General features: G+C 37.0%; 2 protein-coding genes across 3 annotated transcripts in view; one reads left to right on the plus strand and one right to left on the minus strand.

Annotated features, from left to right (window-relative positions):
• stck (LIM zinc finger domain containing stck) overlaps positions 1–18,249 on the minus strand; it is a 144,709-nt gene extending 126,460 nt beyond the window's left edge. For both annotated transcript variants that reach the window (XM_090386567.1, XM_090386558.1), the window contains exon 1: positions 18,145–18,249. The gene's annotated coding sequence lies outside the window, so the exon portion shown is untranslated. The remainder of the gene's footprint in view (positions 1–18,144) is intronic.
• Positions 18,250–18,690: 441 nt separating this feature from the next.
• Positions 18,691–26,569, plus strand: part of Nhe3 (Na[+]/H[+] hydrogen exchanger 3) — a 330,876-nt gene continuing 322,997 nt past the window's right edge. The window contains exon 1 of the mRNA XM_090377696.1: positions 18,691–19,211. Coding sequence (XP_090233822.1) covers positions 18,971–19,211 — 241 coding nt within the window. The 5' untranslated portion in view covers positions 18,691–18,970. The remainder of the gene's footprint in view (positions 19,212–26,569) is intronic.

Below are 26,569 nucleotides of genomic sequence, written 5' to 3' on the forward strand. Positions count from 1 at the left end.
AGCTTTCATAAAATTATCACTAAGGATTACAACTTCGAGTAATTAATTGTACCATCCGACTGTCAGAACCAATGAAAATTGGTGTGTAATTTTTGCATACGTTGGATAAACTACTGGCAAAAGTATATTTACTTAAATGTTGTTTTTGTTGACAAATATACGAATTCCAGCTATCAACATTTTGTAATTCAGGTACTACGTTCTGATTTATTAGGAGTAAACAATTCATTCAACGTGAGCAAAGTTTCTCGAGGTCTTTGCGTTTATTTCTATTGACGAAAGAGTGGAAAAACTGATAGCTGCTCACCATATACTGCTTTTTTGCTGTGTATATATATATATATATATTTCTCGAATTCGAATACACTTCTGAATAAATCATTTATCAACACCCAGTGGGTCAAAATAAAAACGTTTTTATTTTGACATTTTAAAAATTGGCAGAGGCGGCGTTAAGCGCCTCACAGGTATCGCTTTCGAAATATCGATTGCCCATTTTTTATTGGTTCGAGAAATGTTCTGTCGTTTTTTAAATATAGATACAATTTATACTTTAATAGTTTTCATTTTTTATGGTAGAGACTCCTCTGATTGTGTGGTCGTCCCAGAGTATAAACAGAAAATTCATTTAATTTTTATTATGCTAAAACACCTGTTAGGTACAGCGTCACCCTTAATGAAACAGTAAAAATTCAGACCTTGGGTACCACACCATACTTCGACTAAAAGTGAGGAAGAAGGAAGTGATTGGCAGGTGCCACCGACTGTTTTCCCCGCTACCCTGCCCCCCTAGGTTGACATGCCTATGGTGTTTACCCCCCCCCCACTTTCTGTTTTAAAATGGAACTCGTTTTCCGATTTTAAAACTGCGGGATAGGGGGCTAAACACCCTACCTACACTAAGTATCCCCCACCTAGACAACGCAACACAATCAGAAGCAAAAAAGCATTCACAATAATCACCCAATCACAGAACTCAACTGGAGAATCGCTCCGTTCTGGAATTGCGCCCACTGCACAGAGGCAAATGGTACCCAAATCATAGATTTCAGCCCTATTTTTTTTGACTGGCCACACAGCAGCTGTCGATCTGAAAAATTCTTCTCATATATAATATTATTTTATGTTAATTCTATCGATATATAAAATGGCAGAATTAAGTTTGGGTAAACTTCAGAAAGACTCTTACCCAGGGATCTTTTAAGACACACATCAGTGGATGAACTTAGCTCCTCCTCCTCCTACTGCTTTGTGGTGATTGGATGATCTATTCCTTTGTGTAATTATTTCCTTGATTTAAAACCAGTGGTATGGGGAATGAACCCCTAAACCGTTTATTGGGAAACAAAATTACAAGAAGGAATAGATTGTCCAATCTCTGCAGAGAAAATCTGGTCGTTTTTTATCAAAGATCCATGTTTAAAATTAAAAAATTAAATTAAAAATTTTCTGTTTATACTCAGGCACGAAAACCAGGTCAGTAGAATTTACAATAAATCATCAATACAAATATTTATTTCATTTAGTAGTCACAGGCTTGAATATCGATCCACTCAAGGAATGCGTGCTATGCACTCCCAGCCCTGACCACTCGGCTACATCAGGCCTTAAAAACAGTTTTATACTGAAGTTTAACCTTAAGTTTTATTTCACTGAAATTAATAGCAAAATATTAAGTTTTCAAAATGGTCATTAAAAAAAAAACATAAAAAGTTACATTTAACAAGTACTACAAACTAAATGTATAATGATCAGAATTTAAAGAAAAGTGCCTCCATTTAATGTTCCAAGATACCACTTAATGCTCTGTTATAAGTTGTCTGTAGAAAATTGTGTTCATGTGCTGATTTGCATGTTGTGCGAGTTGAAAAACCCAAAATAACTCGCAGAAAAAATTCCACTCCCTCAGCTTGAGATCAGCTAATTACAGCCCCAATTGAAGAGACCTTCAGAAATTCCTCCAGTCACTGATGGGACTTTAACCCAGAGACCTCTCCAAATGAGTGATAAAGCGATGAACCCACTATATACTGTCATGAAGGACAGAATCTCCCATGTGAGAGGACAATTGTTGTAATCTCTCCTGATAAAGTTCAAACGTTAGTCGAACCAATAGAAGAAAATGACGCCCCCAGGAACAGATATCTCAGATTAAATTTGAAAAAGTATGGCTGGAAAACATTTTTTTATCTACATTATTTAAATTGTTTTGAGCAATGGAGATGTTCTGGGAAACTTGAAAATAAGGATGTATTTTTATTCTCTTAAAAAGTGGTTGAGAAATTTTTTCTGATGATAAACTTTAATGCTTTCTGAATCATGACTATAAAATATTCATCAGAATATCAGCTTCCTTACTTCATTTGAAATAAGAAGTAAAGCTTATTAATTACTAAGAATGCAAGCAGCATAAAAAAAAAGAAAAAAAAATTACCCACTTCATTTGCCAATCCTTTCTAATATAGATTGACTGATCCTCCTTAAAACTTATTATGCTATCCACTTCCACAACACCAGAGGAAGCAGTTATTCCACCAATCAGTTACTCTCCAGCTGAAAGCAAAGCAAGTTTTCTCACATCTTATTGCGACCATCCTTTTCCAACTTCAATTTTGGTATCCCCTGTGTATGCTGTCAGAGTATGAATGCCATTAGCATTTAGTTTACTCAACCCATTTAAAGCCCTAAATACTTCACAGTCAGGTCTACTCACATGTGCCTAGATCCTTCGTCAATAATAGCCACACAACTATTTGCATCTGATCTTACCATTATTTTGTATTCAGTTCCACTGACACTATGGCCAGATTTGCCTAGATAATGGTTTTATAGAAAATTGGACAGAAAATGGATGGACAGCATATTACTCTTCCCAATCGCAATTTATGAGGGTAACAATTTGTAGAGCTTAGGATTAATTTTATAAAACAGCAACCTTACTACTAGTTTTATATGATCTGGAAATATGGATCATGAAAAAAATAATAATAATAAATAAATAATGAAACAAAAAGAATGGCAAACAAGATGTCGATTAGAAGGCTTACAAGTTACCCTTCTAGGAAGAATTAGATTGCAGGTGATGGACAGATAAGGTGGTTAAGTTTTTTTTTTTTTTTTTTTGTTGATACTATATAAGCTTGCTTCCTTGCATCATTTGCTGCTAATTAATAACTAATACTAAAACAAAACTGGAAGAGACATTTATGGAGGACCTGATCAACCTAAGGCCAAATAAAAAAAATATGAATGAACACTTTATTAGCATTAGCATTAGTAGAGGCATTTGATGCAAGAAAGCAAGCTTATGCAGCATCAGCCAAAAAAAAAAAAAAAAACCCACTTCCACTTCACCCCTCTGTTCGTTCAAAATACCTGTCCAGCTGAGCCTTAAACTTATTTAGGCTATCAACCTCCACCACAAGGGATGGCAGTCTGTTCCACCAACCAACCACCCGCTGGCTAAAGGCAAATTTCCGCACGTCTATCCTACATCTGTCTTTCCTCAATTTGAATTTATGCCCTCTCAGGTGATTTTTCTGAGCTAGAGGAAGAATCCCATCAGCATTGAGCATGCTTAAACCATTCAAGGCTTTATACACCTCTATCAGATCACCTTGCTGGTGCCTAGTCTCCAGACACTGTAATTTGCAAAACTTAAGCCTTTCTTCGTAAGAGCACCCCTTTGTTCCATTCACTAATCTTGTTGCCCTTCTCTGTACTCGTTTCAGCAGATCTACATCCTTCTTGAAATGAGGCCTCCAGACCTGTATACAGTACTCTAGGTGTGGCCTGACCATTGCCTTATACAATGGAATAATCACCTCCTTATCCCTCCTGGAAAAATTCCTGTATATCATTGACAATACTCCATGAGCTACTCTTGCAGCCCGTCTGCACTGCTCAGAGAACTTCATATCTGCCTGCACAATCACCCCCAAGTCCCTTTCATTCTCTACCACTGTCAGTGTAGTACCACAGAGTTGATACGTTGCTCTGGGGTTGCTTTTTCCCATGTGTAGTACTTTACATTTGTCAATGTTATATATGCATGCACATTCTGTAAAATACTGTATACACTTTTATGGTCATTTGGTATGTTAGCAAATAACTATTAGCATTAGTAGAGGCATATGATGCAAGAAAGCAAGCTTATGCAGCATAAGCCAAAAAAAACCCTTTCACTTCACCCCTAGGTTCGTTCAAAATACCTGTCCAGCTGAGCCTTAAATTTATTTAGGATATCAACTTCCACGACAAGGGATGGAAGTCTGTTCCACCAACCAACTACCTGCTGGCTAAAGGCAAATTTCTGCACATCTATCCTACATCTGTCTTTCCTCAATTTGAATTTGTGACCTCTCAGGTGATTATTCCGAGCAAGAGGCAGTATCCTATCAGCATTGAGCATGCTCAAACCATTCAAGGCTTTGTACACCTCTATCAGATCACCTCGCCGGTGCCTAGTCTCCAGACACTGTAATTTGCAAAACTTAAGCTTTTCTTTGTAAGAGCAATCCTTCGTTCTGTTCACTAATCTTGTTGCCCTTCTCTGTACTCATTCCAGCAGCTCTACATCTTTCTTGAAATGAGGCCTTCAAACATGTATACAATACTCAAGGTGTGGGCTGACCATTGCCTTATACAAGGGAATAATCACCTCCCTATCCCTGCTAGAAAAATTCCTGTATATCATTGATAAGACACCATGAGTTACTCTTGCAGTCCATCTGCACTGCTCAGAGAACTTCATATCTGGCTGCACAATTACCCCCAGGTCCTTTTCATTCTCTACCACTGTCAGTGTAGTACCACAGAGTTGATACGTTGCTCTGGGGTTGTTGTTTCCCCATATGTAGTACTTTACATTTGTCAATGTTAAACTTCATTTGCCACCTCAGCCCATCCTTTCCAGATCCTGTTGCAGCAGCATAGTGTCAGTAGCATCCTTAACAATCCTGCCAACCTTTGTATCGTCTGCAAACTTGGACTTTAAGCTTGATATACCATCATCAACATTATTTATAAATACAGAAAACAACAATGGACCCAACACTGAACCCTGAGGGACTCCACTAATAACATTAGTCCACAATGGGCAGTGTCCATTAATTACCACTCTGTCTTCTGCCACTGAACGATCCCTTTATCCATAGCAATAATTTGCCACCAATGCCACAATGCTCCAATTTGTGCAGCAGTCTTCCATGTGCAACAGTATCAAAAGCCTTTCTAAGATACAAATATATAATATCAAAGTTATTCCCTGCATCCAATTCTTTTGTGACTACATCATAGTATCCAATCAAATTGGTCAGGGAAGACCTTCCCTTAACAAAACCATGCTGTGTCTGAGCTATAACTGAATTCTTGTCAAGATGATCCTGCAGTGCTTCTTTAACCAGTGCTTCCATTAATTTTCCTGGAACAGAAGTTAAACTCACAGGTCTATAATTACTTGTGTCAGCCTTTGATCCTCCTTTGTGAATTGGGGTTACATTTGCACATCTCCAGTCCGTGGGTACCTCCCCTGACTCCAAGGAAGCTCTCATAATTATGGCTAATGGATTGCTTACTTCCTTTGCTGCCTCCTTTAATATAACTGGATAGATCCCATCCACCCCAGGTGCTTTTCTTGTATTTATCTTCAACAATTTCTCTTCCACTTTACTCTCAATTATTACAAGATCATCTAGCTCACTGCCAGTGTTTACTCCATCTATGGCATTCCCCTTCCTGAATAACTCCTCATGTGTGAATGTAGATGCAAAATATTGATTTAGTTTGTTAGCTACCTGAGCAGGATCATGAACAGTTGAACCATCGACATCAAGTGGACCAATCTGATTTATCCACTTCCTTCTAGAGTTTACATAAGTAAAGAACTCCTTGCTGTTTTTCTTTGCATCCCTTGCCAAAGATTTCTCGTAATCTGCCTTCGTCTGCCTAACCTCCTTTGTAACTTGGTTACAGATCAACTTATATCTATCATAGGCTTCTGTGTCACGTGTTAATGCGTAATGTATTCACGTGTAATGTATCCCATGCATTTTTCTTTTCTGCCATATGTCTCATTAGTTCATTCGACATCCATTTAGGCCTAAACCTTGAACAATATTTCTTAGTTGGTATGTAAAGCCTAGTAGCTTCCAAGATAAGTTCTTTGAATGCTTCCCATTTTGAATTTGCTGTTGGTAACATCATCAGTTGGTCCCACTGTATAGAATTTAATTACAGTCTCAGACCATCATAGTCGCTTTTACGAAAGCAATAATCCTTCCCTTTACCCCTAATGGTGGTTACCCCTTTGAGTAACTCCCACTTCAGCACACTGTGATCACTGCCACCTAGTGGTTCCTGTATCTGCAGATTCTTAATGCATGAAGAATCACTACTGATAATCAAATCAAGAGTATTGCTCCCTCTAGTTGCTTCCCGAATATGCTGATTTAGAAAACACAATCATCCAGTAAATCCACAAAAGCGTTGCTAGTGTGTGAGTGACCAACCCACAAATTCCAGTCAATATCTGGGAAATTAAAATCCCCCATTATAAGACTCTCTGATTTACTGGCCCACTATTTCCTTGTACAGTTTCTTATTATGCTCATCAGAGTCATTAGGCATTACTATCGCAAGTGGATGGATTTTCATAAAATTGCATATTTAGCCCTTTTTAAATGATTTCTCAAGCCATCACAAATTTCATTAAAATAGGGCCAATCCAGCAATTATTATTTCTTTATCCATCCAATCGCATGTAATAACTTACATGCGATTGGATGGATTTTTATTAAATTTTATATCTGGATCTTTTACAAAAGATTTTTTGAGCCTTCCCAAAATATTATTAAAATTGGTTCAATAGAAATCTGGCAGTTATTTATTTTTATACATATCACATAGGTTATCAATATACTGTATATTGCAGCTGAAGCACTGGATATTACATTTATTGTCATCTCAAATGAATAGAAGAATGAATGGGCAATAGGATGTTTTTTTTTTTTTAAATAAATCACAAATTATTACCATTTGGTAATGTACCTGAAATGTAATGCATTGTGACCGTTAACTAATTTGCTAATATCAGAAACAAGAAGCAAAACTTATGTAGTACCTGGAAAAAAAAAAAAAAAAAAAAACACCCACACGCACAGTTTGTGCACTCATTCCAGTAATTTGCTCAAACTACCTATTTACCACAATCTACTTCTATATTCTCTAGCTGAAAATAAATTTCTGCACATCTGTTCTGTATCATCCTTCTTCAATTTAAATTTGTCTCCTTTATAGTGTGTCATATAAGAAAGAGTAAAGATGCCATAACATTTAGTTTACTTAACCCATTTCAAGCATCATACACTCCAATTAGGTTATGTTGGAGTTCAAAGTAAATCATAATCTGTAAATATATCTTCCGAAAATAAACAGTCGGTAGAAAATGATATCTGATAAGGCATTTAAATATCTACAATGTAAAATATTTAAAGGCAAAGGCCTCATGCTACACGGTAGAAAGACTAACATATAGGTTAGTGCAAAAGTATCATTTTAATGTAGCCATCCAGCAAAGTAGTTAAATTAATTAATTAAATTGGCACCATTTTGGTTATATCTCATATTGTGAATACCTTCACAATGAGTTGCCATGGTATTGTGCTACCTCGAATAAGTAACGCTTCACCAGTGGAGAAGACTACTGTTACTTATCCTCAGTGGATACATTAAAATGATGCTTTTGCACTAACCTATATGTTAGTCATATCTACACTGTTTAATATAATACTCTAAGTTAATATAAACCCACTGATGGCAAAAGATAACTAAGGTATATCTATTGGGGATGATACATAAACATAGGATAATTGACAGGAATAACTGCATCATATTAAGTTATATTTTAAAAAAATCTGATATTTTGTAGATCACAAATAATATGCATTTATTTTATTACAGAAAAAACACTTTAAACTATTAAAACAAATTGGAAACGTTTTAATCAAGGCTAACACTTACAAACTTAATAAACGAGTTAGTAATATGCTGTTAATAACTTGTAACTAGTTGGAAGTGTTTTTTTTTTTTAAATTATTCAACTGGTTTCTCTATGTAATGCCTTTTAAAAGAATATAAAAAATAATACCAGGAGCAAGTTTTGCAGAGGACACTGGATGTGATATGACTATCCAAAGAAAGGTTATTTTCGCATATAAAATTCAATTCTTATAAAGAGTTTGGGTGAAACCAATTCTATTTTTGACAAAAAATAAGACAGGACTTGATTTCAAAGGGATTAAATAAAACTCATTATCACAGTCCAATTGAAATTGGCATTTAAAGTGTAGGTTAAATATATTTATTCATTTAAAGTTGAAGTAACAAAGCAAGAAAAAAAAAGATAAGAAAAAAAAAAAGCTAACAGATGGATGTGTAAAGAACACAAGGTGCCAAAACTAGTAGGAAAAGCACAGCAAGTAAGAGAAGTATTAAAAGTGGATGATAGGGAAAGGATGTGGAAAAATCTAAATGATACATCAGATTATAAGAAATTAAGCTATAAGGAAAAAAATGATTATTAATTTCAAAGAAATAGCAGGCATGAAATAGAAGGTGGGAAAATAATTTGATATAAAAAAAAAAAACAAATATAAGGAAAATTTGGTAATCAATGGACACTGCTCGTCGTGGACTAATGTTATTAGTGGAGTCCCTCAGGGCTCAGTGTTGGGTCCATTATTGTTTTCTGTATTCATAAATGATATTGATGATGGTATATCAAGCTTAATGTGGAAGTTTGCAGACGATACAAAGGTAGGCAGGGTTGTCAAGGACACTACTGACACTATGCTGCTGCAACAGGATCTGGAAAGGTTGAGCAGATGGGCTGAGAGGTGGCAAATGAAGTTTAACATTGACAAATGTAAAGTACTACACATAGGAAACAGCAACCCCAGAGCAACGTATCAACTCTGTGGTACTACACTGACAGTGGTAGAGAATGAAAGGGACCTGGGGGTGGTTGTGCAGGCAGATATGAAGTTCTCTGAGCAGTGCAGACGGGATGCAAGAGTAGCTCATGGTGTATTGTCAATGATATATAGGAATTTTTCTAGCAGGGATAAGGAGGTGATTATTCCCTTGTATAAGGCAATGGTCAGGCCACACCTAGAGTACTGTATACAGGTCTGGAGGCCTCATTTCAAGAAGCATGTAGAGCTGCTGGAACAAGTACAGAGAAGGGCAACAAGATTAGTGAATGGAACAAAGGGGTGCTCTTACGAAGAAAGGCTTAAGTTTTGCAAATTACAGTGTCTGAAGACTAGGCACCGGCGAGGTGATCTGATAGAGGTGTATAAAGCCTTGAATGGTTTGAGCATGCTCAATGCTGATGGGATTCTTCCTCTTGCTCAGAATAATCACCTGAGAGGGCATAAATTCAAATTGAGGAAAGACAGATGTAGGATAGACGTGTGGAAATTTGCCTTTAGCCAGCGGGTGGTTGGTTGGTGGAACAGACTTCCATCCCTTGTCGTGGAAGTTGATAGCCTAAATAAGTTTAAGGCTCAGCTGGACGGATATTTTGAACGAACAGAGGGGTGAAGTGGTTTTTTTTTTTTTTTTGGCTGATGCTGCATAAGCTTGCTTTCTTGCATCAAATGCTTCTACTAATGCTAATGCTAAAATAAAAATATAAAAGTTAAAATATTTGATGCATGCTATAAAAGACTGATACATAATGCTGGTACTTCATCTGATCATGTATCAATAAACTGCATTTCTATGCTTACACATAGTTATGGAAGAAAAATATTTAAAGGAAACTTTATATAGAGTGCATGCAAAAAAAAAAAAAAAAAAAAAAAATTTGTTTACTAAAAAGGAGGACGAAAACAGTAAAATCTTCGATAAAACTGGTAGGATAGTCCCAATGCAGTGTTCACAATAAAATTAAGGTAATTAAATAAGAAATAAAATTTTTTAAAAATTAAAATTAATAAATCAATGTGTGCAGAAACAGTTAAAATCTAGAGTAATAGTAGGTTGGTGATATACAAATAATTTTTCATTTAAAAATTAGATAAAGGAGCAATCTTGTAAGTAAAATTAGATAAAGAAGCAGGCATATGGTATTGGGAAAGGAAATAAAGCACGGTAAGGGAGAGGAAAAGTAATGAATAAAATGAGGTGAAGATAGCACAGAGGAAAGGAAAGTAAGATTGTCCATATTGCCCGTGTTACACTAATAGCTCAATGGACAGAAAACAGAAGAGCAGAATATTCAGGCAAGCTAGGTGCATAATGAACCAACCTCTTAGAGATGGCTCTGGCTAAGTAAGTATTAGTAGAAAAAGAAGTTAATACCATATGCCTGTAATATATTAAGTATTTTGAAAATAGAAAAAAAAAAAAAAAAAAAATGCCAAAAATATGAAGTACAGGCAACCCATGTATAACATGGTACTTCTACAATACGGTTTAACTCTAAAACGATTGATAAATTGCAGCAATCCTCACACAACACCATACTTTTATAACACAGAGAATCAGCAAACTTCACATAACATGGTATTTTTGAGTTTTTGTATGGAGAAAATCCTGCTATTATACTGGATGTAATTTTTCACCATTTCCATTATTTTTTTGCAAATCCCAGCTGTTGATTCCCTAGTCATCATGAAAAAAAAAAATAATAAATAAATAATAAAATAAAAATATTAGGAAATCCCATATTTTATTTTGTTGGGAAGTCCCCATGTTAGGTTCTGTGCTATTGAACTTGTGAAAAAAAGAAAAAAAATCTAGATTTCAAAGTTTTATTACTATTGGATAATGCGCCAGGCCATCCAAAAGATCTGCATCATCCAAATGTTGAAGTAATGTTCCTACCATGAATTACAACTTCTGTAATTCACCCATTAGATCACGGCATTATATTTACCTTTAAAACTCATTACATCAGAAAATCTTGTTACAATGGATTTTGGAAAAAAACTGTTTCCAAATCTATTGAAGTGATGGAGGCAGGGAAACATTTTTCAATTGTGGACTGTATCAGCTTTATCACTCAAAGAAGTAAAACAGTCAACATTAAATGCATATTGAAAAAAAAATGTATAGCCAGAGTCAGCTGATCCAGGAAATATGGTCGAACTGGCATAAAATGGAATCGGTGCGACAGTAGAATGTACTAAGTGGGTAGGAGGGGAAAGTTTTGATGATATGATTATTGAAGCCCTCATGGGCTTGGTTTTTTTTTTTTTTTTTTTTTTAGGAGCATTAGCAACTAAAGCCATATTGCTCCTGGATATGCAGTGGTCATTCCCTGACCTTTCCGCATCGTCCGTATTTGGTGGTGATGGGCTCGAACCCCGGTCTAATCAAGAAGCGTGTGCTACGCACTGCTGCTCCTTCCCACCTGGCTACGGAGGTGCCCCCCCCATGGGCTTCAATAATCATATCATCAAAACCTTCCCAGCACATTTGATGGAATTGCCATCCTCCCCACACCGGGTAGAAAAGACCTGAGTTCAAATCTTATAGACACTTGCAAAGAGATCAGATTAATGTGTTTAAGGTTTTGAATGGATTGAGTAAGCTAAACACTGATGGTATCTTTCCTCTTGCTTAAACACAACTGGGCATACATTTAAACTGAGGAAGGATGCAGGACAAATGTACAGAGATTTGCTTTCAGTCAGCATGTTAATTGCTGGAGCAAACTTCCATCTGGTTGTGGAAGTAGGTAGATTGAATAAATATAAGGAACTAGACAAATTGCAACAGGGGTTGGAGATATGATGTGGGGAGTCCTTTTCCTCCCCCCAACACTACTAATACTAACTTCAAGAGGTCTAAATTCTGATCCCATTAGCAGAGGAATTCTTTAAGACCTCTTGAATAAGGGTTGAAAAGTTAACAGGCCTCAAGAGTTTCCCCTTAAGTTATACCAGTGAAAGGAACAAAAGGGTACTCTTACCAGGAGAGGTTTTAGTTCTGCAAACTGCAGTGCCTGGAGACAGGCATCTGCAAAGAGATCTTATTGAGGTGTTTAAGGTTTTGAATGGATCGAGTAAGCTCCATGTGGATGGGATCCTTCCTCTTGCTCAGAGGAAGGCAGGCATAGGTCTTGATTTCTTGCATAATTTGCCACTATTAGTGCTAATACTAGCAATACTGCATTTAATCTATTATTTTCTTTTTTATATACAAATTATAAAGAAAAAAGAAATAACTGCCAGATTTCTGTTCATCCGATTTTAATAAAATCAAAAGGTTCTGATTTGAAATAGTTGTTAAATATCACATGGAGACATTAGGCAATCTGGTTGAGATGGTCTAGGATTTATAGTTTTATCACTAATAACAGCACAGTGCACTATGAATGATCACATCTAGTAAAGCATCTGTTTTAAGGTGATGGTACAGTAGACTCTCGATTTTCCGGGATAAATGGTAACAAACAAATCCCGGATAATCCAAAAATACAAAATTCCCCAACATACGTAAGAGATATGTTCCAGGACTTCTTACTTCGTTGAGTTTTACGTAACTCGGGAATGACTAATAACATATTGCTACTATATTAATATTGACAAATCTGAATTTCACACACTACTTGTTAATGTTTGGCCATTTTGATACATCCTTATTATAATGATTCCTTAGAAATTTAACAGATGCACCGTTTTCAAACTTTTGAATAATTTCAAGTTTTTGTTTAAAAAAAAATATTATAAAAAAAATTCCGACATCCCTGACATAAATAATGAAACAAAAATTTGTCCTTTTGTGCTGCTGCAGAACACAACAATCGACGCAACGCACAAAAACAAACTAAACAGTTGATTAGTTTTTTTTGAGCGGAAGGCGAGACAGTTGGGATTGCAAGATAATAGATACACTAATCTCCCAATGATGACTTAAAATGCCACTTATTGCTTATTTATGACTTGCAAAATATCTGTTTATACCTATTCTAGTTATTACTTGTATTTTTTTGATTTCTGGTTGATTTTCTTTTCTTCTTAATTTGGAGTCCTGAAGTGTTCCGGTTAATCAAGAGTCTGCTATATTAGGTAATGTTTGAAGCAGAGATAATCATAAGTTGTTTCCTCTTTTCTCAAAGCCACAATTATATTTACAAATAATAAAGCTTGTTGTTGGGTACTACTGTAAACAATAGACCTCTATTGAATCCCAAGCATTACCTAATACACAAATCCCTAAACTATATCTAACAAGTGCTGGAACAGACTTTTACCTTGCTAATAGATTATATTAACCCAGGGGCTCACATCTGGTGAATATGAGCTTGGCACACCCAGGGTCCTGAGCTGGATATCATCATTCTTCTCTTTCTTGGTGATTCCTTTCTACTTCTCTCTCTCAGTAACTTAGGATTTTTTTTTTTTTTGCTGGTGCAGCATAAGCCCTCAGGCTTCCTTGCACCATATGCTAATAATTATAAAAATTAATAATAATTTCTATTTGAACATCATTCTTCATCCCAATGCTTTAGCATGTTTTGAAATAAAACACGTAACACAAATCTCTCTCTCTCTCGAAACACGTGTTCAGCATCCAAATTACAGCATGGAATAATCCATTGTTCCATGCTGTAACTGCTGAGTTCTAGTGACAACAGTGAAAGTCAATTTACAGCAATGTTTCTGGAAAGTGGCTTTGCCAAAGCAGCCATGCCTGCAATGGGAACAATCTTTGCAATGTAATAAAAAAAAGTCAAGAACTAGAAATCCATCAAATAAAGTTCAGCAGTGCAAATTCATTGAAAAATATGTAGCCAGGTAAGGAAGACAACAGACAAACGATCTGTGGAATATCTTATTCGACAATGCAAAAGCATATGAAGCATTCAGTCAGGAATTAAGGCAATAATATGAACTGCAAACAGGATGCATGCTGTGTGAAGGTGATTAGTACATTTGACACAAATACTGAAATGCAATGAAGGTATCTTTATTGATGATGTGCAATTCCAAAGCTTGAGTTGTGAAACTGTGTTCCATCCAAGGAGAACTCTCATTTAGCATTAGCAGAGGCATATGATGCAAGAAAGCAAGCGTATACAGTGGGGGTTGGCAACCTTTTTTGAGTGAAGAGCCATTTTTGATTTAATTAAAAAAAAGAAAAAAATCCGAAAAGCCACACCTCAGTTCAAGCTGGGATGGGAGAGAGGAGCATTTTAAGAAAATGGAAGAGCGGAGAGGTGTTTTTTTTTAAAAAAATATTTTTTTGAAATATTATTTATTAATACTGAAAAAACATAACAAACATCCAATTAGGTTTGAATTAATGTGACTTTTGCTGTTGAATTTCTTGAGTGAGTCTCCCAACATCAGGCGAGTATGCCATAATCTTCATTTTTAAACATGCTGAGAGACATGCATTATTCACAGTTTCTTTTTAATATAGTTCATGTTTGAAAATATTTGCTCGCAAAAATACATCGCTTGTTGTACATGTGGGCTAAAAGTTAAAGAGACGCAGTTACATGTTCAAAGAACAACATGCAGCTTGCGAGCCACAGGTTGCCGACCCGTTATACAGCATCAGCCAAAAAAAAAAAAAAAAAAACCTCATTTCATCCATCCATTTGCTCTAAAATGTTTGTCTAATTCTGCCTTGAATTTATTTAAGCTGTCAACTTCTACGACAGATGGAAGTTCGTTCCAGCAATCAATCACCTGCTTGCTAAAGGTAAATTTCTGCACATCTATTCTATAACTGTCTTTCTTCAATTTAAATTTATGTCCCCTTAGATGAGTAATCTGAGCAAGAGAAAGAATCCCATCAGCATTGAGCGTGCTCAAACCATTCAAGGCCTTATACACCTCATTAAATAAATAAATTTTCTGTTTATACTCCAGGATGACCAAACGGTCAGAGGAGTTCACAAGATACAGCACCGTATTCAGCAGTCACGGGCTTGAACACCGGTCACTCAAGGCACGTGTACTTATGCTTCCGCACGGCTAACCACTAGGCTATGGTGGCCCTAATCAGTTCACCTCGCAGGTGCCTAGTCTCCAGACACTGTAATTTGGCTGAAGAATTGGAAAATAATCCTCTGCATGCCACAATATGGGCTGAGGTGGATAGCAAATGACTGTTGGATCTTATTTCTTTGATACTGCCATCAATCAGCACATGTAACTAGTTTTGCAGCATGCTTAGATACAACTGACAGAGCACCAGTGCATTACACAGTCACTGTAATGTAAAGTAACCAGACTTTGCAGATTTCAGTTGTTTTCCCCGCATCGCAAACTATCTCGGAAAACGTCCCAGATTGGATATGCAGCCTCCATCCTTAATGGCAAACATCATGAAAATTGTTTGCATTATGTTTTCCGGGAACCAATGGTACAATGAAAAAGAATTTTTTCGGTAGTAAATAAGTTGTGGATGTCAACAAAAACACAACTGACCATAGAAATGCTGAAAGCAATAGGTGCAATTTTGTTAATTCTTGTGAAGAATTAGCAAATAATGAAGAATTATTAAGAAAAAATTCACCCAGCGGAAAAATATATTTAATTTCTGTTGTTTTTATTGTTAAAAGAAGTATTTATTATTATTGTTTAACAGAAAAAAAAACCTTTTTTCACTAAACAAAAATCGATTAAAAACATGACCTCTAATAAAACCATCTGGTGAGTATGGGCTTGGCACACCCAGGGTCCTGAGCTGGATATCATCATTCTTCTTTTTCTTGGCGATTCTCTCTCTCTCTCTCTCTCTCTCTCTCTCTCAGGGTAATTCAGAAAAATTTTTTTTTTTTTGGCTGGCGCAGCATAAGCCTCAGGCTTCCTTGCACTATATGGCTAATAATAATAATAAAGTGGTTTTTTTTTCTTTCTAATTACAACTATTTTTCTCAGTTCACATCCTTCTGTTCGTTACATTGCATAACACAAGGGTACCGTATACCAAATTTCAACCTTTCTGCAGAAAAAAAAAAAAAAAATAGACTATATATTTTTTAAGAAGTGTGATATTTTGCTTTATAAGTTTAGTCTGAAGTATATGAATTTAATTTATATTTTGTATGTGAATATTTTTTTATTTATAAAAAATTGTGTATATTGTTTCTAGAGGGTGCGTTGAAAAACCCCCCCCCTCAGATGTCTCTCATTGGAATACTAAGGATCTGGTCACCTTACTGTAATAGAATATTAGTATATTTAGGAAGGTTTCCCAGAATGTTGGATTGGTCATGGGTCACCTATTATACCAGCTCCACTTGAAGACACTTTGAAGCCCCCACCTGTAAGCCTGTGTTAGTTCCTATAGGGCTTCATAAAGGAGATTGTCGCACAGCAGTGTTAGGAACTTAAATACACCAGAAAATGTCACACTAAAGAATGTATAGATTATTCACGATCATGAGAACAGTACAAAATGGGTCCAGTTGTGTAGTAACCATTCATGCAAGGAATAACAGACATTTTGGCAAATCTGTAGATCACACGTTTAATTATATTAATAAAGAAACAAAAGTATTTACATTAAAACAATTAGCACTGAAGAAGACATGTATGGATGACCAATTTTATCATCATTACACATACAACATATCAATCACCCAAGTATAGTAACCAATTTTATCATTATTACACATATGACATATCAATCACTCAAGTATAATGTGAAAAAGAAAACATCAACATTTATATTATGAAAGAATACAGTATACACTTAAAAATTATGAGGTCAATATTATTGCACATTGCATTGGATTTCCACATAGACCTATTTAACAAATTTATTTACATTATCTACCATAAAGTGCAAATGTCTTGGATATTTACATATCCTGTGCAAATGCAGTTTTTCCTTTTGTTTCTTACAATTTAAGAAACAAAAGTGGCAGTCAAAGAAATTTGATTTATAGAACACGGAGAGCTACTGTGGCACAATATGCTTGACAGACTAAAATAAAGATTTTGAGCATGTAGTAGTAGTAGTGGCATGTGATGCAAGAAAGCAAGTGTATGAGCTTATGCAGCATCAGCCAAAAAAAAAAAAACAACACACCATTCCTTCCAAATGCCTGTCCAGTTCCTCCTTAAATTTATTCAACCTGTCAGCTTCCACAACGACAGATGGAAGTTTGTTCCAGCAATTAACCACCCGCTGGCTAAAGACAGATTTCCAGCGGGTGGTTAATTGCTGGAACGTAATTTCGGAGAAATGAAATGAGCGAAATCCTATGAAAATAAAAATAATTCACTAGGTTCTGCTGTAGAGGCTTACACCAAAGAAGCTGTCTTTCCTCTACGGGGTGTGGCAGTACACAGACGCCTATCTGTTCGTTTATGCTCCAGCCTACGACAGCTTTTAGTTTAAAATGTATCCATTGTTACTAACAGGCCCACTAGTATGATGTTATGATGTAAGAAGTTTGGATCTATTTGGTGGAGATTAATTGACTTTGTTGAAATGTTACACATGCAGGTCGAAGACTGATTTGGCCTGAACATTAACTTCGTGCGTTCCAGTGAAAACCCTCGACATCCACAATCCCTCACATACTATACTTATTACTAAAAAATAACCAAGGAATAACTTCTATAGAACTTTGACAATTGAATGAGGGTTGTCATCCAGAACGTACTTTGATGGTTATTTATCTGAAATCGGCGGTAAAAACTTAGATATCGTATTCGGTCTACTAATATTCTGATATATATATATATATACACACACACATTTTTTCATTTCTGTTTAAACTTCTTTCATGAAGTACTCGTATTGCACAAAATGGAATGAAGTTTCTTTTTGACAAGCAGTATGGTCTTCCAAATTTCCGGTAGTATGCCACTTATTTCTTCAATAGTTGCTACGTATTGTATTTTTTAATTCCAAAAAATTACTTTGTATATTAATCTAACTTCCTCTCTTCTCAAAGCCACAATTATATTTACAAATAATAAAGCTTATTGTGAGGTACTACTGTAAACAAACTACTGAAGACGTAAATTAGCATATGCAAACGCTCATCCTTGATAACCGTGAAAAGTAACGTGATAGGAGAAGAAACGACAAGACAGTAATGAGATAAAACACAAATACCATCGCACAGAGTACACAATTAAGCTGATAATAAGAACCCCTTACCTGTTTAATAGATAAGACTGAACTGATAAAATAATATAAAATCCACCTAAACTGGAAGCAGATGTCAACTGCTTTCTGATACACCCAACTACGCGAATCACCCACGCAAAGTTAACTCTCTTCTAACTTGGCCTAGTTTATAACTCAGTTGACAAATAAGGAAATGGAAAAAAAGATGGGTGTGCGCTATCCGAGAAAACAGCTTCTGTAATAACCTCTGGGGCAGCATAAATTTAATTAAATAAACATATATAAAACAACGATTTTTAACCAACAACTTTCCACAAATATTAGAATAGCAATGGGAAATCAATCGTTTTAAGGAGTGATTTTGCACAAGTGTCGTTTGTTGAATTTCTAAGAAACACTTTTAAAAATATAAGTATTTTGTTTAATCGACTTAAAATTTTTGTACACCAAGGAAGGCTCTAATGTATATTGTGTGAACGAATTAAAAATAATAATAAATTCCAATAATCTTGATAATTAAAAATTGCCTTAGGCAGCACCTTCACTTATTTCTTATATCGCTAGTGATGTCACTGGTATTCGATCACGATGTCACGAGGAACTGCGTGTCTGCTATTGCGATCTTATTTCTTAACATGCAACGACAAGATAAACGAGTTTTTGCCATCTTGAACGCTGTGGAAACTTTTCTTTATTGGAATTCGTATCAACATCCAAAATGTGAAAAGCTTCAAGCATCAGCACTATCATTTAACTGGCGCAATTTTTAAGCATCCAGAAGCTTCCCGTTGCAACTCCTGAGGTTAATCTGTCAACTTGGCCAGCAGCAGTGCGAGGCTAGTGGGCGTCTGGTAAAATGGCAGGCAAAGCCGTGAAGATCGTGCTCCACAGTTTCATATGTTGCTGGAGTGTTCGTGAGATTAAAGCAAATGCACTAGATATTGGATTAGATGAAAAAGCGAAACAACTTCATCAGCTCGACTCCCTTAATATATTAGCTTACGTTTTTTTGTTAATTTTAACTGTATGTACAATTTGGTTTTTCAAACGCCGGCGTGTGAGGTATCTGCACGAAACTGGATTGGCGGTAATATATGGTAAGGATTTCTGTTTACATTTACTGTATTTTTGTAGTATACGTCCTTGAATAAAACTGATGTTTTTTTGTATCCCAGCAATTAAACCCGCAGTTGAGTGATTAACTAGGATAATATATTTCGGAAGAAAATTAAAATAATATTAATTAATAAAAATGCAGTTTCCCTTTACCAATTTGGGTTCATTGAGGGAATATTTGATTTGATTTATTTTTAAAATATTATCCTAGTAATTCTGATAGTTTTAGTTTAGAAAGAGACCTTCAGCTAATTTTCTGTATAATGGATGAATTTCATATTTTCGAAAAAGGCGAGTAATTTCATCTTTATCCAAGCTATGCCCAATTTCTGTTGATATATTTAAAAAGAAGTGATACATCACAATATAAAAACGAATCGTATTAAAAGGAATCAGTGATTGCATCCTTCTTTTAGTATGTAGTTATCTGAGTAATTTAAGCATTTTTTTTTTTTTTTTCTCCTGTGTTGGTCCCAATGTTGTTTTCTGTATTTATCAATGATATTGATGAGGATATATCAGGCTTAATGTCCAATTTTGCAGACGATACGACGGTTGGCAGGGTTGTTAATGACAATATGCTACTGCAACAGGATCTAGAAAAGTTGGGCAGATGGGCTGAGAAGTGGCATCTGAAGTTTAACATTGATAAAGTACTTCATATGGGAAGCACTCACCCGAGAATAACATACCAACTGTGCGGTGCTACACTAAGGCTATTGGAGAACGAGAAAGACCTGAGGGTAATTGTGCAGTCAGATATGAAGTTTTCTGAGCAGTGCAGACAAGCTGCCAGAGTGGCTCATGTCTTCTCAATGATATACAGGAATTTTGCTAGCAGGGATAAGGAAGTGATTATCCCTTTGTATAAGTAGTAGTAGCATGTAGGCACCTCTGTAGCCAGGTGGGAAGGAGGAGCAGCAGCAGCAGTAGTGGCATGTGATGCAAGAAAGCAAGTGTATGAGCTTATGCAGCATCAGCCAAAAAAAAAAAAAAAAAATCACACCATTCCCTACAAATGCCTGTCCAGTTCCTCCTTAAATTTATTTAACCTATCAACTTCCACGACGACAGATGGAAGTTTGTTCCAGCAATTAACCACCCGCTGGCTAAAGGCAAATTTCAACACGCCTATTCTACATCTGTCTTTTCTTAATTTCAATTTATGCCCCCTTAGGTTCGTAATCTGAACAAGTGGAAGGATCCCATCAGAATTCAGCGTGCTCAACCCATTCAAGGCCTTATACACCTCAGTCAGATCACCGTGCATGTGCCTAGTCTCCAGCCACTGCAATTTGGAGAACTTGAGCCTCTCTTGGTAAGAGGATCCCTTCATTCCCCTCACCAATCTTGTTGCCCTTCTCTGTACACACTCAAGCAAATCTACATCCTTCCTAAAATGAGGCCTCCAGACCTGTACGCAGTACTCAAGGCATGGCCTGACCATTGCCTTATACAGAGGGATAATCACCTCCTTTTCCCTGCTATCAAAATTCTTATATATCATTGACAAAACCCCATGACCTGCCCTGGCAGCCTGTCTGCATTGCTCAGAAAACTTTATATCTGCCTGCACAATTACTCCCAGGTCTTTTTCATTTTCTACCACCTTAAATGGAACAAAGGGGTGCTCTTACGAAGAAAGGCTTAAGTTTTTTTGTTAACTGTATGTACAATTTGGTTTTTCAAACGCCGGCGTGTGAGGTATCTGCACGAAACTGGATTGGCGGTAATATATGGTAAGGATTTCTGTTTACATTTACTGTATTTTTGTAGTATACGTCCTTGAATAAAACTGATGTTTTTTTGTATCCCAGCAAATTTTGTATACCAGTGTCTGGAGACTAGGCACCAGCGAGGTGATCTGATAGAGGTGTATAAAGCCTTGAATGGTTTAAGCATGCTCAATGCTGATGGGATTCTTCCTCTAGCTCAGAATAATCACCTGAGAGGGCATAAATTCAAATTGAGGAAAGACAGATGTAGGATAGACGTGTGGAAATTTGCCTTTAGCCAGCGGGTGGTTGGTTGGTGGAACAGACTTCCATCCCTTGTGGTGGAGGTTGATAGCCTAAATAAGTTTAAGGCTCAGCTGGACAGGTATTTTGAACGAACAGAGGGGTGAAGTGGAAGTGGGTTTTTTTTTTTTTTTTTTTTTGGCTGATGCTGCATAAGCTTGCTTTCTTGCATCAAATGCCTCTACTAATGCTAATGCTAAGTGTAGTACCACACAGTTGGTACGTTTCTGTAGGGTTACTTCTACCCATATGTAGTACTTTGCATTTGTCAAGGTTAAACTTCAGTTGCCACTTCTTAGCCCATCTGCCCAAATTATCTAGATCCTGTTGCAGTAGCACACTGCCATTACTGTCATTAACAACCCTACCAACCTTTGTATCATCTGCAAACTTCGATTCTAAGCCTGATATACCTTCATCAATATCATTGATAAATATACAAAACAACAGTGTACCCAACACCGAATCCTGTGGGACTCCACTAATAACATTAGTCCACGAAGAGCAGCACCCATTTATTACCACCCTCTGTCTTCTCCCACTCAACCATCCTTTTATCCAATTTGTACAGTAGTCTTCCATGCACAACAGTGTCAAAAGCTTTCCTGAATCCAAATATATAATATCAAAATAATATTTTGCATCCAGTTCCTTTGTAACCACATCATAATATGTGGGTACAAAGCACATAATATGTGGTTTGAGCAAGCTCGGTGCTGATGTGATTAGCATTAGTAGAGGCATATGATGTAAGATTATACAGAATCAGCCAAAAAAAAAAAATAATAATAATAATCCCATTTCACCCATCCATTTGCTCCAAAAGTTTGTCCACATCTTGAATTTATTGAAATAAGGCAATGGTCAGACCACACTTTGAATACTGCATACAGGTCTGAAGGCCTCATATTAGGAAGGCTTATAGAACTGCTGGACGATTAGAGAGAAGGGCAATGAGATTGAGAGGAACAAAGGGTGGCTCTTGCCAATAAAGGCTTAAGTTCTGCAAATTGCAACATATGGAGAGGCACCTATGAGGTGATCTGATTCAGATGTATAAGGCCTTGAATGGTTTCAGCAAGCTCTGTGCTGATGGGATTAGCATTAGTAGAGGCATATAATGCAAGAAAGCAAGATTATACAGAATCAGCCAAAAAAATCTCATTTCACCCATCCATTTGCTCCAAACATTTGTCCACTTCTTGAATTTATTGCAACTATCAACTTTCACAATGACAGATGGAAGTTTGTTCCAGCAATAAACTACCTACTGGGTAAAGTCAAATTTCTGCACAGCTATTCGACAGCTATCTTTTCTCAATTTTAATTTATGCCTCCTCAGGTTTGTAAGCTGAGCAAGAGGAAGAATCCCATCAGCATTGAGCCTGCTCAATCCATTCAAAGACCTTATACACCTTAGTCATATCACCTCGCAGGTGCCCAGTCTCCAGATGCTGCAATTTACAAAACTTAAACCTTCATAAGAGTACCCATTTGTTCCCCTCACCAGTCTTGTGGCTCTTCTCTGTACTCGTTCTAGCAACTCTACATTCCTTCTAAAATGAGGCTTCCAGACTTGTATGCAGTACTCAAGGTGTGGCCTGACCATTGCCTTATACATGGCTATAATCACCTCCTTATCCCTACTAGCAAAATTCCTGTATATCGTTGACAAAACCCCATGACCTACTCTGGCAGCCTGTCTGCACTGCTCAAAAAACGTCATATGACTGCACAATTACCCCCCCCCCCAGGTCTCTTTTTGTTACACTACTTGGAGTGTAACATCACACAGTTGGCACATTGCTTTGGAGTTACTGCTATCCATATACAGTAGCATACTGTCATTACTGCCATTAACAACACTGGCAACCTTTGTATCATCTGCAAACTTCAGCATTCAACTTGCTCAGATTACAAACCTAAGCAGGCATAGATGCAAAATGAGGAAAGACAGTTGTAGAATTGATGTGTAGAAGTTTGTCTTTAGCCAGTGGGTTGTTGATTGCTGAAGAAACTTCCATCTGTTGTTGTGGAAGTTGATAGCTTAAATAAATTCAAGGCAGAACTAGACGAATATTTGGAATGAATGGAGTCTTGTAAATTGTATATAGGAATTTTGCTAGCAGGCATCGGGAGGTGATTATCCTGTTATACAAGGCAATGATCAGGACACACCTAGAGTACTGTGCACAGGTCTGGAGACCCCATTTTAGGAAGAATGTAGAGTTCCTAGAAAGAGTATAAAGAAGGGCAACAAGATTTGTAATGGGAACAAAGGGGTGCTCTTACGAAGAAAGGCTTAAGTTCTGCTAATTGCAGTGCCTGGAGAGTAGGCACCTGTGAGGTGATCTGATTAAAGTGTATAAAGCCTTGAATGAGTTGAGCAAGCTGATGGGATTCTTCCTCTTGCCCAGATTAAGAATCTGAGAGGGCATGGTTTCAAGTTGAGAAAAGACAGTTGTAGAATAGATGTGCGGAAATTTGCCTTTAGCCAACGGATAGTTGATTGGTAGAACAGACTTCCATCTTTTGTTGTGGAAGTTGTTAGCCTAAATAAATAAATTTAAAACTGAGCTGGACAGGCTTTGGGAACGAATGGAGGGGTGAAGTGGAAGGGTTTTTTTTTGGCTGATGCTGCATAAGCTTGCTTTTTTGCATCTTGTGCTTCTACTAATGATGAGAGCCTTGTCGATCAATTCGGCCCTGGAAAGATTGTGCAAGGCTCAAGGGGTAGAATTTTTTTCAGCCTGCTCTGTTAACAGGAGAGACTGCTTCTACAGGGATGGGATACACTTAAATAGAAAGGGTGCAAGAATGTTTGCTGATGCTATCGAGGCAGTGTTAGGAGGGTCGGAAAACTGCTAGAGAGGGGGGATACAAGGACTAATAGATTAACAGTAGCCACTGGCAGAGGTGAAAGTGATTCTTGCACTGCTTCTATTGGAATGAGCAGCAGCCTGGAAAATAAGATGCAGGATATTTCAGAGACTGCTGGGAATCATTGGGGTACAAGTAAACACATGGGTTGTGTTAGGGTAGCTAAGAAAAAGAACAGGTGCATGTATACTTGCGGCCCCGAGTGCCAAGCGAGTGATCATAGCGATATTTCCAAAGTGATTTGAAAGCGTTTTTTCTCTAAGCGACAGATTGTAGAGATTGTTAAAACCCTCTTTATTTATAAAATTATTTAATTTTGGCTTTTTCTAAATAAAGAACTAAGCTTCATATCAAGGAAGGAAAGACCCTTTCTTTTATATTTATATATATATAACCAATTTCTCTAACACACTAACCACTAATCTCTTATCGCTTGGTCACTGGTGGCACCGCTCCTGCCTCCACGTGGCGGGGCTGGTAGTCTGAGTATTAATCTAATACTCAGGGCGAAAAGGAGCAAATATGGATCCATTAATATCACCAACTGTAGAGCCAACGTGCTCGCATGAACTTGAGTCATCTCAAGCAAAAAGAATCAAAAAAGATGATTCTTCACATGACCTACCTGCTTTTCTAATTGTACACTCGTTATCAACGAAACCTCTTAGTAGCTTATCGCCATTTCTTGTGCAGAAAAGCATAGAGGCTGTAGCAGGTACTCCCAAAATTGTCAAACGCCTTCGCTCAGGAGATCTTCTTATAGAGACTTCCCATCCCAGTCATTCTAGACAACTCCTGAAGCAAACGACCTTCGGAGGCCTTCCCATTTCGGTAACCCCGCACAGAAGTTTAAACACCTCAAAGGGAGTCATCTCGGAATGGGACCTCCTTAATGTTTCTGAGGAAGAAATTGCCGAAGAACTTAAAGCACAACGTGTTGTCGGTGCTAAAAGAATTATGACCAAACAAGATGGTGTCCTTACACCCACAAGAAATGTTATCCTTACCTTCAGCAGTCTGAATCTACCAGAATCAGTAAAAGCTGGCTACCTTTCCTGTAAGATCCGACCATATATACCAAATCCACTTAGATGCTTTAAATGCCAGAAGTATGGTCATTCTCAAACAGCATGCCAAGGTAAGACAATCTGTCCCCTGTGTGGCTCATCAGACCATTCCCAAACTGAATGTACAGCAGCTACGCCAAAGTGTCCCAATTGCCAGGGTACTCACCCCGCATATTCTAGAACTTGCGAATTATGGAAAACGGGAAAGAAAATAATGAAGTACAAGGTAGAGAAAAATGTATCTTACCAAGAGGCACGTAAACAAATATTAAATGTGATCCCTGCCAAAACATATTCCAATGCAGTTAAAAACACTAAAGAATTTTCTACACAGACTTATATTACTATTCCTCCTAAATTATCTCTTATTCAATGGGCTAGATCCATCCTTGCGGATGGTGAGACACTAACAGCAACAAAGACAAAGAGTCCATCAAATTCTACTAATACAAAGCCATCCAAGCCACAACAAGACGTTCCAAACTCGGGCACATTATTAAAGGAGAAAGATGTTCATCGTACACAAAATAAACCAACTGAACGAACCATGGAAACCGATGAGAAATTAGACAATGATGATGCTGTTCTCATGCTTCATGCTGATGATGAGATGGATATTACTCGCCCAGTCTTTTCAAAACGAGAGAAATATAAACAGGATCGAGGGAAAAACAAACGATCAGACCAATCCATCTAACCTGAACCCAAGTAATGCAGAAAATTATTCAATGGAATTGTAGAGGACTAAGAAGTAATCTTGACGAATTAAAATACCTAATGCACCAGCATGATCCTGCATGTATTTGTCTACAGGAAACTTATTTATCATCAAATTATAGCCCACACTTCTCACGGTATACACTATATAGACGTGACAGATGTTCTGATTCTCCAGCAAGAGGAGGAGTAGCAATATTAGTTCGTAGTAATGTACCATCGAAACCCGTTCAGCTTTCTACAAATCTAGAAGCAATAGCCGTTCGTATTGTTCTTGGGATTAATCTCACTCTTGTCTCCATTTATATTCCACCAAACGTTTCATGTTCCATTGCAGAACTTGATAATTTACATAATCAACTACCCCAACCTGTATGCTTTCTAGGTGATCTGAATGCTCATCCTTTGTGGGGTTCCCCGAACATGGATCGTAGAGGGAGGATGATCAAAACTCTACTTGATAACCATCACTTAACACTACTGAATACCGGTGTGCATACTTATATCCACTTGCCTACAGGTTCTAGCTCTGCTCTGGATCTGTCCATATGTTCCTCGTCCATTTATCCTAGCTTTGATTGGACAGTATTAACTGACCTTCACAACAGCGATCACTTTCCTATAATTTGTGAAATACAGACGGATACAAACTATACA

Source organism: Mastigoproctus giganteus, chromosome 1 (genome assembly GCF_048544385.1).
Source record: "Mastigoproctus giganteus isolate SK-2022 chromosome 1, ASM4854438v1, whole genome shotgun sequence".
NCBI classification, from domain to species: Eukaryota; Metazoa; Arthropoda; class Arachnida; order Uropygi; family Thelyphonidae; genus Mastigoproctus; species Mastigoproctus giganteus.